This window comes from Rhamphochromis sp. 'chilingali' (assembly GCF_963969265.1).
Source record: "Rhamphochromis sp. 'chilingali' genome assembly, chromosome: 22".
Classification (NCBI taxonomy): domain Eukaryota; kingdom Metazoa; phylum Chordata; class Actinopteri; order Cichliformes; family Cichlidae; genus Rhamphochromis; species Rhamphochromis sp. 'chilingali'.
Genome location: NC_137950.1, coordinates 1,962,793 through 1,975,704, shown reverse-complemented (window position 1 = coordinate 1,975,704; position 12,912 = coordinate 1,962,793). Strand labels below are relative to the sequence as shown.

The following is a 12,912-nucleotide window of genomic DNA, read 5'->3' as shown; positions in this document are numbered from 1 at the left end:
GCATTACACATAAAACGTCACTGTCCTTAAACGCAGTAATTCGTTGTAGTACTCATTAAATTACTTTCATGTTACTCTGTAAATTTAATTGAAACGCGCTGTCACATAGGGCTGTGCGATATGACCAGAATCTCATATCCTGATATAAAACATCTATCGTCAGATAACGATATAAATCACAAAAATGTAACATTTTCTGTAAATTCTGTGAATCTCGGGCAGCTCGACTTGTGTGAAGTGTTTCCAGCTGTGCGTTGTGTAGCTGGAGCAGAGTGTTTTAACGATGCATGAAACGATACATTTTTAGACATAAGTTGTAACGGCGCCGTTTTCTTGGTGAGTATTTATTACACGGCGTGCTGCGAGGAAAAGCCCGTTCTAACGTTTGAGTCTGAGCTTTATTTTTTAGCACCTGGCGTCTTTTTTAATTCTCATCCGTAAATAATCTGCTCTTTCACGTGATTCAGTTTATTTTGAAAAGTCTCAACAGGATCTTGAGCTTTATTGTGAAAGGTTTATGTGGAACATAAACAAACGGACACACGATGGTGTTACCGTCGTTGTTGCTAACGACAACGCATAAAAACAGGCGCTTGTCCGTCTGTAGTGTGGTTATATTAAATATAAGAGAAAGAGAAAACTTTAAGAAGTTGAAGAAGAAGCCACTACAGTGACATCAGAACCATGAACAAATATGGCTGTAAACAGTTTATTTTGCGACACCACGAAACAAACGATAGCGTAAAATGAAACGATACACGTTTTTATATCGTCATCCGATATATATCGTTATATCGAGCAGCCCTACTGTCACATAACTACCAGTTAACAATATAAACACATATCTCTGTCCTAATGAAGATGCAGCCTCCATGCTGTCTGTGCAGAGGTTTTGTTATTAGTATTATGCTCTTGTTTCTGCAGCGGAAGTAGTTTTCACTTCACCATCGCACTCTGGTCGCTGTAATCATTTCCATACATCCACTCCTCACAAGCTGCAGACTGCTCCTGCATGCATGTGTGAGTGCACACAAAGAAGAAGGTGCATTTGCTCATTTTCTTTTCATCCACCTGACGTGCAGGTAACTAAAAAACCTCTGTAATGTGATTAACAACATAATTGCAAATGTAATGTCACTACTGAATTTAGTACAATATCGTGTTACATTACCATGTTGCTGAAAAATGTCTTGTGATTACAGTAATGTGTTACTTTGGAACACATTACACCCAACTGTGTTTGTAAGAACCATCATCTGACAAGTGATAAGATGATATTACGTTAAATGTCTTTGCATTTCAGTATTTTTCTTAGTTTCAATAGAATGTTATTGTATCTTATCTATATTAAAAGAAAACAAATGTTTCAACATTACAATTCTTTATACTCACATTCACACTGAATAACATCTAAGTTGAACTGCTGAATGGCCCCCATACTGATCTGTTTGAGTTCCGTGTCCAACAGCATCTGCATCAGTGATGTGGACAGATGCTTGCAGGCTGACATACAAGCTGTCTGGGCCACTTTTCCCTGCACAGGGAGAGATTCAGGGAGAAGGAAGGCACAGACAAGAAGCAAGAGGAGAGATGAAGGATGGAAAGATTAGGATGGGGACAGAGTTGGTAGAGGATGAGGATGAGAGGAGGGGAAAGCGACAGAATGAAATCATTTGATGGGGTGAACATTTTATAAAGAGAGAACGGGCAGTATTTGAGTTTTAAAAATATGTAGGAAGACCAGGATGGGAAAAAGAAGGTGAATAATAACAGATTGAGATAAACAGTTGGGGTAAAAAGTTGAAAGAGAAGAAGGAGGAGGGTATGAGAAAAGAGGATATAGGAGTAATACAGAAATGGGGAATAAAGAGCAAGAAGGGCAAGGGATAATTCCAAGTTAGTGTTGTCTCAAAATCTTCATGAACAGGTATAAATATAGTACTGTGCAAAAGTCTTGAGTCACCACTATGTTCTGTATTTGCTAGAAAAATGGAAAAAGTGCAATGATTTATTGAAATGTTTACAGGTTATGTAAACATGAAAAAGTTAAATGAAAAATTAAAAAGTCACACACATTTGTCACACACACGGTGTTTCAGATCATCAAACTAATTTTAACAATGAACAGAGATGAACCAAGTAAATCCAAGATGCAGTTGTAATATTATTAAATAATTAGTAGCCATTAATTATATATATATACATATACACATATATACATATACATATATACATATACATATATACATATACATATATATACGGAAGTAGTTTTCACATATGCTGTCTTTCAGTCCAGCTTTGTCCAGCCACTGGGGCTGTATATATATATATATATATATATATATATATATATATATATATATATATATATATATAAACTGCTGTCTAAATGACTCGGGTAAAGTTTGTAGCATGGTGCTTGTTGTTTTTGTCTGCTTCCACTTGTCTTTGCACTAGGATGATGTCGGCGTAAATGTGCAGTCGTTGTGTTCCCACTAGTGCTGTCAGCGTTAATCTCGTTAAAATGACGTTAACGCCATAATGCCGCAAATCTCCGTTAGCAAGTTACCGCGGGTCGCCCCGTGCGTGGGGCTGGACGGCGTCAACACGTTAACAAGCTAACTGCGCTAACGCACTAGTTCCCACCAATTGAGCATTGCGTGGCACATCCAACATACTGTTTTACTTTAGTCCATGACTCGCTTACCTTCAGGGTCATACGTCACATGAAAACCAAAATAGTTCCAAACGCCAGATCTGAATGAGGGTGGGGGAGGTTCAGTTTCACGTAGCGTTCAGGCAGTTGCCATGTTGCAATGAGCTTAGCTTCTGTCTCGCTAGCTTGCGCTGTGCTCAGTGGATCTGCACTCGACAGTGCAGCCTAGGCGGAGTAGTCGAACACAGATCCACTGAGCGCTCAACACAGACAGCATCGACAGAAGAAAAGTTGATAAAATAAATGAAAAATTTTGTATTGTTCGATACATATGCGTACCGAACCGAAAGCACTGTATCGAACGGTTCAATATCGATACGAGTATCGTTGCACCCCCAATTTACATATATATATATTTTCTTCCAATTATCCGGGACCTGTTCACAGGGGGCACTAGCAGCTTAAGCAGATGCCTGAACCACATCAACTGTCTCCTTTCAATGCGGAGGAGTAGCAACTCTACTCTGAGCCCCTCCCGAATTGCCGAGCTCCTGACCCCATCTCTGAGTGAGAAGCCAGCCACCCTTCGAAGAAAGCTGCTTGTGTCCACAATCTTGTTATTTCAGGCTACGTCCACACTGGCTCGGAAAGATTTAAAAACGGCGTTTTCGTCTGAAAACGCTCCGCGTCCACACTAGTGTTTTCAGTCGTTTTCACAGAATTGCGTGTGCACATTGAAATGGCCAAAAACGCTTACGTTCCAGTCCTGCGCATTTGTGAAATCTATCTGGAAGCTATCTGGAGCATGTACAGACTGTCAAAATTGAGAGCAAACAAGACAACTGCTGTGTAATGACCTTCACTATCTTAGTTTAATTGGTCACATGACTGCATCATATGACTAACATGCGTCATCGTTTTAGAAAGTCTGCATTTTTGCTGTCCACACTGTGACGCGAAAGCACCGTTTTCAAATGTATGCGTTTTCGAGAACGTTTTGAAAACGCTGCCCATGAGTGAAAACTCTGTCTCAGTGTGGACAGGAGGCCAAAACGGAGAGAAAACAATGCATTTTCAAACGAAAACGCATTAGTGTGGATTTAGCCTCAGGCACTACCCAGAGCTTGTGACCATAGGTGAGGATAGGGACAAAGATCGATCGTTAAATCGAGAACTTCACTTTTATACTCTCCTGTCTTTTCACCACGGACTGGCGGTCGAGTCTGACTTATTGCCAGCACAGTGAACTAAGCTCTTGCAAAGGTTGTACAACGGGTCAGACACCTTATACTCCCGATGCCTCTCCCAGAGAATACTCTGAGGGACATGGTCCAGATAAAAACAGCATTGTTCCTCCTGAATCTGAGGTTTGACTAACAGACTCTCCTTTCCAGCACCCTGGGATAGACTTTCCCAGGGAGGCTGACGAGTGTGAGCCCCCATAGAGTTGGAGCACCCTCTGGTACCCCTTGTTCAAATTGGCAACCACCACCCCATCTGTCAATCCAGGTACTGCCCCAGATTTCCATGCAACACTTTCGAGGTGTTTTAACCAAGACAGCCCTACAACATCCAGAGCCTTCAGAATCTCAGGGCTAACCTCAGCCCCCCGAGGGGCCGTGGCACCAAGGAGTTGTTTAACTGCCTCAGTGTTCTAATTATCGGTGATGTATGAGCCATCCCCTGCTTCCACTATGGAAGACGTGTCAGTGGAATTAAAGAGGCCTTCAAAGTTTTCCTTCCACTACTCAACAATGTCCTCAGTTGTAATCAGCAGCACTCCACTTGCAGTATACACAGTGTAGGTAGAGCACCGCTTTCCCCTCCTGAGTTGCCTGACAGTTTGCCAGAATCACTTCAAGGCAATCTACAAATATTTTTCCATGGCCTCACTGAACTCCGACACCCGTTTTTACTTCAGCCACAGGCTAATCAAGCCTGATAGGAATCCGTCTTTGGCCTGATGGCTCCCTTCACCTCTGGTGTGCACCAGCTGGTTTGGGGTTTACCACGATAGGCACCGACCAGCTTGCAGCCACAGCTCAGTGAAGTGCAGCCTTAGCTGGAGGCGCTGAACATGTTCCCCAGTCCTCCTTAGAATGCTGTTGAAGCTTTGAAGGAGGCAAGAGTTGACCATCTTGCAGACTGGGGCCTCTGCTACACGTTCCCAGTACACCCTGGGCAATCAGTTGACAGCTCAGTCCCTCTCTTTACCCGAGTGTCCAGAACATACGGCCGCAGATATGATGATCTGATTACCAAGTGGATTATCGACCTGTGGCCTAGGGCAGCAGTCCCCAACCCCCAGGCCACAGACCGGTACTGGCCCATGAGTCGTTTGGTACCGTGCCGCGAGAGTTGAGGCTCGGGTGTGGTTTTCAGGGTTTTTAAGCGTTATTTTTTTTTAATCATTTTTATTGTTAACTCTGTTTCCATGGATGTTGTGTTATGAATCATCTTTTTTTTGGTACCCGTACTAGTTTTATTTTGTTGTATTAATCTGTGACACTTCAAAGGCCGGTCCATGAAAATATTGTCGGACATAAAGGGGTCCGTGGCACAAAAAAGGTTGGGGACCGCTGGCATAGGATGCCACGTGCAGTTATGGGCACCCTTACAGTGGGGCAAAAAAGTATTTAGTCAGCCACCGATTGTTCAAGTTCCCCCACCTAAAATGATGACAGAGGTCAGTAATTTGCACCAGAGGTACACTTCAACTGTGAGAGACAGAATGTGAAAAAAAAATCCATGAATCCACATGGTAGGATTTGTAAAGAATTTATTTGTAAATCAGGGTGGAAAATAAGTATTTGGTCAATAACAAAAATACAACTCAATACTTTGTAACATAACCTTTGTTGGCAATAACAGAGGTCAAACGTTTACTATAGGTCTTCACCAGGTTTGCACACACAGTAGCTGGTATTTTGGCCCATTCCTCCATGCAGATCTTCTCGAGAGCAGTGATGTTTTGGGGCTGTCGCCAAGCAACACGGACTTTCAACTCCCGCCACAGATTTTCTATGGGGTTGAGGTCTGGAGACTGGCTAGGCCACTCCAGGACTTTCAAATGCTTCTTACGGAGCCACTCCTTTGTTGCCCGGGCGGTGTGTTTTGGATCATTGTCATGTTGGAAGACCCAGCCTCGTTTCATCTTCAAAGTTCTCACTGATGGAAGGAGGTTTTGGCTCAAAATTCTCACGATACATGGCCCCATTCATTCTGTCCTTAACACGGATCAGTCGTCCTGTCCCCTTGGCAGAAAAACAGCCCCATAGCATGATGTTTCCACCCCCATGCTTCACAGTAGGTATGGTGTTCTTGGGATGCAACTCAGTATTCTTCTTCCTCCAAACACGACGAGTTGAGTTTATACCAAAAAGTTCTACTTTGGTTTCATCTGACCACATGACATTCTCCCAATCCTCTGCTGTATCATCCATGTGCTCTCTGGCAAACTTCAGACGGGCCTGGACATGCACTGGCTTCAGCAGCGGAACACGTCTGGCACTGCGGGATTTGATTCCCTGCCGTTGTAGTGTGTTACTGATGGTGACCTTTGTTACTTTGGTCCCAGCTCTCTGCAGGTCATTCACCAGGTCCCCCCGTGTGGTTCTGGGATCTTTGCTCACCGTTCTCATGATCATTTTGACCCCACGGGATGAGATCTTGCGTGGAGCCCCAGATCGAGGGAGATTATCAGTGGTCTTGTATGTCTCCCATTTTCTGATGATTGCTCCCACAGTTGATTTTTTCACACCAAGCTGCTTGCCTATTGTAGATTCACTCTTCCCAGTCTGGTGCAGGTCTACAATACTTTTCCTGGTGTCCTTCGAAAGCTCTTTGGTCTTGGCCATGGCGGAGTTTGGAGTCTGACTGTTTGAGGCTGTGGACAGGTGTCTTTTATACAGATGATGAGTTCAAACAGGTGCCATTCATACAGGTAACGAGTGGAGGACAGAAAAGCTTCTTACAGAAGACGTTACAGGTCTGTGAGAGCCAGAGATTTTCCTTGTTTGAGGTGACCAAATACTTATTTTCCACCCTGATTTACGAATAAATTCTTTACAAATCCTACCATGTGAATTCATGGATTTTTTTTTCACATTCTGTCTCTCACAGTTGAAGTGTACCTCTGGTGCAAATTACTGACCTCTGTCATCATTTGAAGTGGGGGAACTTGCACAATCGGTGGCTGACTAAATACTTTTTTGCCCCACTGTATGTTCGAATATGGTATTCGTTATGTCAACTAACAGAACACCGCTCGGGTTAAGGTGGGACTAGGGCAGGGCAATATGGCCAAAAATATTTATCACGGCATACATTTGAAAATTTGCGATAACAATATAACTGACGATATAATTGACGTGAGACAAAATACTTTACAACTCCACAGCTTTATTAGTGAAAAAAAACCCCATCAATGTATTTTCACTTAAACAAGCAGCTGTTTTTTTTTAATGTGCATTAAAGTTATATAAAAATTTAACAGTGCAAATGCAAATTCTTTGCTGACAGTTTAACCAAAAGGCATTTCCAGTGGAAACTGGCCGACACATCCTCAGCATAACCATGTAGAATATCCACAAAACTTAAAAAGAGGTTAAACACACACAATACGGTAACATTATGTTGAAGCACAGTACGTATCACTCCGCGAGGCTCTGCCTACGATAGCCGTAATGCTCCGACAATCCATCAAGCGGTGCGGCTTCGTAGCTTAGCAAAGTCGTACTGAAACATTTTTTGAGAGATTTTATTTTTATGTACCACATAAAATCGTTTCGGTAATAACGACGGCCCGCTTGCATGCTCTACCAAAAATAGTGCTTTGTTGTGTATCTGACGGACGAAAGCTAAACCAGTTCCACACCACTGAAGTTGCAGCATTTTTACAAACCAGTTCTGGTTCATCTGTTTCACTCAACGATCCGCTTTCACCCTTCTCATTCTCCGTCGCCGCCATGCTTTTTCTGCCATGTGCGTATGAAAACAAAGGCACTGCACATGCGCGTTTTATCCATATTCTATCGCGATATTTCATTTTCTTATCGTTGCCTAACATTATACCGGTATTACCGTGAACGGTATGATATGGGCCAGCCCTAGGTGGGAGAGGCCGTTTCTCCCAATCACACCCTATCAGGTCTCACTGTTGTTGTCGTGCTGCTCATGTGGAGAGAGTCCCCGGGTGGAGTATCTCAAGCTCCTCACCCAGGGACTCCGAGAAGGAGGGTGGTCTCATGTCCCTTGATGTTGTACTCATAAGAGTCTTCTGAATCGCTCTTGACTGGTCCCACACCCAGGACCAATTTGTAGGGAGAATGTACCATCGGATCCCTAGGACACACGAGCAACTCCACCACAATTAGGTAGTGATTCACGGAGGGGATATAAATGTAAAGTTTACAATAAATGAACATCGATAGTAAGTTGTTAACTGTATAAAATAGTGCATTTCACAATATCTTTTACAATATATGTGAATAGCACATGAAGTGATTAATTACCACTCCATCATGGACATCTTGCGGCCCTCCCAGTATACTTTTAGACTGTGTCATCATCGATGGATCTGCTATGCTGGCCAGCAAGCCCACTCGGTCTTACCAGTTGAGTATGGAGCTGGAAGCGGGTCTCTGGAGGTGTGGATTATAGCAATGTTCGCCGGCTGGAACGGCATTGGTATTGTTGTATTGACTGGATATTTGCATCATGGACATTAATGATGCTGGGATTTCGGACCATTTCCCAGTTATGTTTGATGTTCAGTTATGCAATATGGAGGGTCCACTGAGCCTATCGCGTATGATTAATCCTGAGGTTGTTGCCCATTTCTCTGCGGCCTTTGCTAACTCTGTCTGTTACGATGACATCAGTAATGCACCTCTCTTGGTTGATGGCCTAGTCAACTCTTTCATTTCTAGATGCTCTTCAGCTTTGGACACTGTGGCTCCAGTAAAGACTAAACGCCCTAAAACCTCTCGCCAACTCTGGCTAAATGAATCCACCCTCGCTCTTAGGCGTGAATGTCGTCGAGCTGAGAGGAGATGGAAAAAAGATCAACTTCAGGTGTCCCTTGACATCCTGCATATGAGCCGATCTAAATTTCAGAAGGCTGCCAAAATGGCAAAAACTTCTTTTTTGTCGAACATCATTGCAACTAATAGTCACAATCCTTGAGTTCTGTTCAAAATCTTTAACTCAGTGGTTAATCCCTGCTCTGATGTTTCGATGGGTGCCTCCCCGGCCCTCTGCGAAAAATTTCTAAATCATTTTATAGATAAAATCTCAGTGTTAAGGGCCCCACATTCCCCGGCAGTAAATCAAGCCCCAGTTTCCGAATGTTCAACGGTTTTTCAACAGTTTGAACCTGTGTCATCCTCGACTTTAAAGGAAATAATTAATAACCTGAGAAGCTCAAATACTTTGCATGACATTATTCCCGCTCGTATCATTAAGGATGCATTAAATACAATCGGGTCCTGTATCTTATTTTTAATGAACTCATCACTGTCATCTGGCTGTGTTCCGACTGTCTTTAAACATGCAGTCATGCAACCTGTTACCAAGAAAAGCAGCCTTGATCATAACATTCGATCTGATTTCTAAACTCCCTTTCATGTCAAAAACTTTAGAGAAAATAGTGCTTCAGCAACTACAGACCCATTTAGAGATAAACGGTATAAGTGATATATTCCAGTCTGGATTTAAACCAGAGAGTTTTCAATGACCTTCTTCTCATCGCTGACTCTGGGCGCACTGCGGTCTCAGTTCTATTAGATCTGACGTCACCTTTGACACGGTTGACCATGATATTCTTTTGGCAAGGTTAGAACAAGTAGTAGGCCTTAAAGGAAAAGTTCTCTCATGGTTTAAATCATATTTCTCTGAGAGGTCGTTCTCTGTCATGATGGGAAAATATTCCTCTTCTTCTGCCCCTCTTTGCTGTGGAGTGCCCCAGGGCTCGGTGCTCGGTCCTGTGTTGTTCTCCCTGTACATGCTGCCCTTGGGCTCCATTTTTGAAAAACATAATGTCTCTTTTCACTGCTATGCTGATGATATTCAAATCTACCTCCACCTGACTGGGGATGTTTCATCTTCACTACATCCTCTGTTTGATTGTCTGAGGGATGTGAAAGACTGGTTATCACGTAACTCTCTTACTTTAAATGAAAAGAAGACAGAAATTATTGTTTTTGATAGAAATATGCCTCTGAGACAACTGACTGGCACACTCGGGCCTGTTGCTAACCACCTCACTGATGCTGCTAGGAATCTTGGAGTTTTCATGGATAGTTCCTTCAAACTAGATAAACAGGTGTCTACTGTGGTAAAAACCAGCTTCCACCAACTACGCCAAATTTCTAAGGCTAAACCTTATATACCACACAAAGATCTGGAGAAACTCATTCATGCTTTCATCACTTCAAGACTAGATTATTGTAATTCTCTTTACTTGGGCCTCCAATCTTCCCTCCTCCAGCGATTGCAGCTGGTCCAAAATGCCGCAGCAAGTCTCTTAACCGGCACTAGAAAGTATGATACTATCACTCCTGTTCTGGCCAACTTACATTGGCTTCCTATTAAATATCGAATTGATTTTAAAATGTTATTGTTTACTTATAAAATCCTAAATAATATGGCACCTGATTACTGATCTCCTCTGTCTGTATAGCCCTCAGATCATCGGGCCAACTGCTCTTAGTGCAACCTGGTCTCGGCTGAAGACCAGAGGAGGCTGTGCCTTTGCCATTGCCGCACCCAAATTATGGAATAATCTTCCTCTCGACATTCACGCATCAGATTCTATTGAATCTTTTAAATCACTTCTAAAAACGTACTTGTTTAACCTGGCATTCGAGGCTAATTAGGGTAATTTACATCTGGCTCTGCATTTAGATTATGTAATATTTTATATCTGTAATTTATATTTTATATTGTGATTTTTATCTGTATCATGGTTTTACTGGAAAGCACTTTGGTGTACTTCGGTCTTTAAATGTGCTACATAAATAAATTTGATTTTTTGTTTTGGATTTGATTTGAATATCTGGTACCTGGATTTTGTTTCACATGGGCACCTTGAACAAATTGGAAGTGCTTCATGTTAAATCTCCTTCAAGTGTTAGAAATGCAACTTTGAACGAACTTTGAATTGATCCATAAAGTATAGTACAGCTAGTATAAAACAATCTATTCCCTGGAGTTTAGAAGTTTTATTTATGTAAAGTGTGCCGAGTGTAGCTGCTAGGTGTGGCCTCAAAGAAGTTTCCAGGTTCACTATATAAACACCAGTCAGCTGGTGTTCCTGGTTAGCAGTGACTGGCATCAAGTTCAGAGTTACATGTAGTTTACTGTAGCACTGAAAGTGAGGCCAGAACACAACATTTTTACACCTTGCAGATGGGCCTGAATTATGCTCCCTTGCTAACAAACTCACAGACAGCTGCAGAGACCTTAGTTGTTCTTAATTTCCTACCTTCCTCTAAGCAGGCATCCGTACTGAAAGTAATATCCACCCTGCACTCAGATCCCAGTGGACTCTAATTTCCAACCATTACAACTCTATTTTTAGAGCAGTTTAAAAAACACAACGTAGTTGACCAAAGTTATTTCCAGACAGCAAGAAAATATAAAACAGGTATTAAACAATAATGAAAACTAAATAATAGTAAAACAAAATAAGAATAATAGACAATAAAATAAAACTAGAATAAACAAACTCCACACAGAAAGGCCCTGGCCAGGATGTTGTGAGGCAACAGTGCTAACCACTGTGCCACTGTTTATAAAGCTAACAGGACATTCAACATTCAACAGCAGAGATAAAAATGAAACCTTGGCTTCAAAAGCAAATGGAGTCAAGAAACACACCGAAACAATTTGCATGAAAAAACTGGGATTTCCATGATGTAGTTTTTCTTCTTCTTCAGTCACCTCTTTCACTCACTCACATCTCTCTTCATTTAATTATTAGTTATTATAAATGTCTGGCTCTGTCTTTGTGCTTCCTCCCCTAACCCCAACCGGCTGTGCCGCCCCTCCCTGAGCCTGGTCCTGCTGGAGGTTTCTTCCTGTTAAAGGGAGTTTTTCCCTTCCATTGTTGCCAAGGTAAAGACTGATTGCAGGGTCTTTACTTTACAGTACAGCATCTTGAGGCATCTGCTGTTGTGATTTGGTGCTGTATAAATAAAGGTGAGCTGAATTGCAGTATTCTGGCCTTAGCTTTCATATGCAGTGGATGTTACGTCATCCTTGGTCTCACAGCTTTCCCGCAGATAAAAGTATCTGTTGCTCAAGTTTGAATGTAATTATGGTCTGTGAATGTTTTCATTAGCAACAGTTCCAGATTGTATATTAAAGATAGCTTTCATGTCTGAAAAGTGAAGCCAAAGCAAAAGTGCTGAGTTGCAGACTTGTCAAGTCTTGAGCCAGTTAGCCTGCAGTGTCCCCCTGTGCCACAGTAAGGTCCGCCTATCCTGTAATGTCCCGTTTCAAAGAGCTAAAATGGAAACAAAATGCTCACAATGGGAATACCTCATAGGTGATGTCATGGTGGCTACATCAATCTTTTATATTCAGTCTATGGCAGAACCACAAGCTTAGAGTTGTGGGACTTCTGAAGGCAAACATTAGCATGCATTGTATCGCCATTCTGCCTGTAGCTTAGCAGCAAAGTGTTATAAATCCAGGCAGGGATACTCACCGACATTGATGCATGATCATTGTTGTTATTCTGAGCAGAGAACCCCCAAACCAACCAAAAATGGAAGAAGGAGAGGGAAAGAGGGAAAGGACAGGAAAAGAAATGTGGCAACAATAAATGGACAGCTAGAGATATCTTGCATGCTTGACATGTCAAATTAATCAAGGAGTAAAAAATTCAGTTACAAAGCTGTGCATTACAGAAGGTGTGGATGGAGACACAGCAGGAGATAATAAGGAGAAATAGTCGCACATGCAGGTGAGAAGGGCAGGTACAGCCAACAGACCAATCAGGCTGTGAGCTCAAATAACAGTTTCTGATCAAATCCTTTACACTTTGCTATCTAATGTGCTCCGTTGGGTTGGAGATGATGTCAGTTTGCAAAAACATTGCACAAGCCAGTAACAGCACATCATGCAGAAATCAGCACTGCAACGTGTACATAGCTCAACGTGATATCCACAGTATAAACCTTTTTCAGACAGCACCTACAATCTGACAGAAATGCTATGAGGGCGTAAAAAACAACAGAGTGATGGTG

The 12,912-nt window shown here is 42.2% G+C and overlaps 1 protein-coding gene across 5 annotated transcripts in view; it reads right to left on the bottom strand.

Moving 5' to 3' along the window:
* The window catches only part of exoc6 (exocyst complex component 6), a gene marked incomplete at its 5' end in the record, with an annotated part of 73,097 nt that overhangs the window by 13,881 nt on the left and 46,304 nt on the right, over positions 1-12,912 (bottom strand). For 2 of the 5 annotated variants that reach the window (XM_080872610.1, XM_080872609.1), the window contains 2 exons: positions 1,393-1,534; positions 12,372-12,401. In XM_080872610.1, the coding sequence (XP_080728736.1) occupies positions 1,393-1,534; positions 12,372-12,401 (172 nt within the window). Of the gene's footprint in view, positions 1-1,392; positions 1,535-11,924; positions 12,168-12,371; positions 12,402-12,912 lie in introns of those variants that run through there. The other 3 variants (XM_080872611.1, XM_080872613.1, XM_080872612.1) reach the window with 2 other exon arrangements.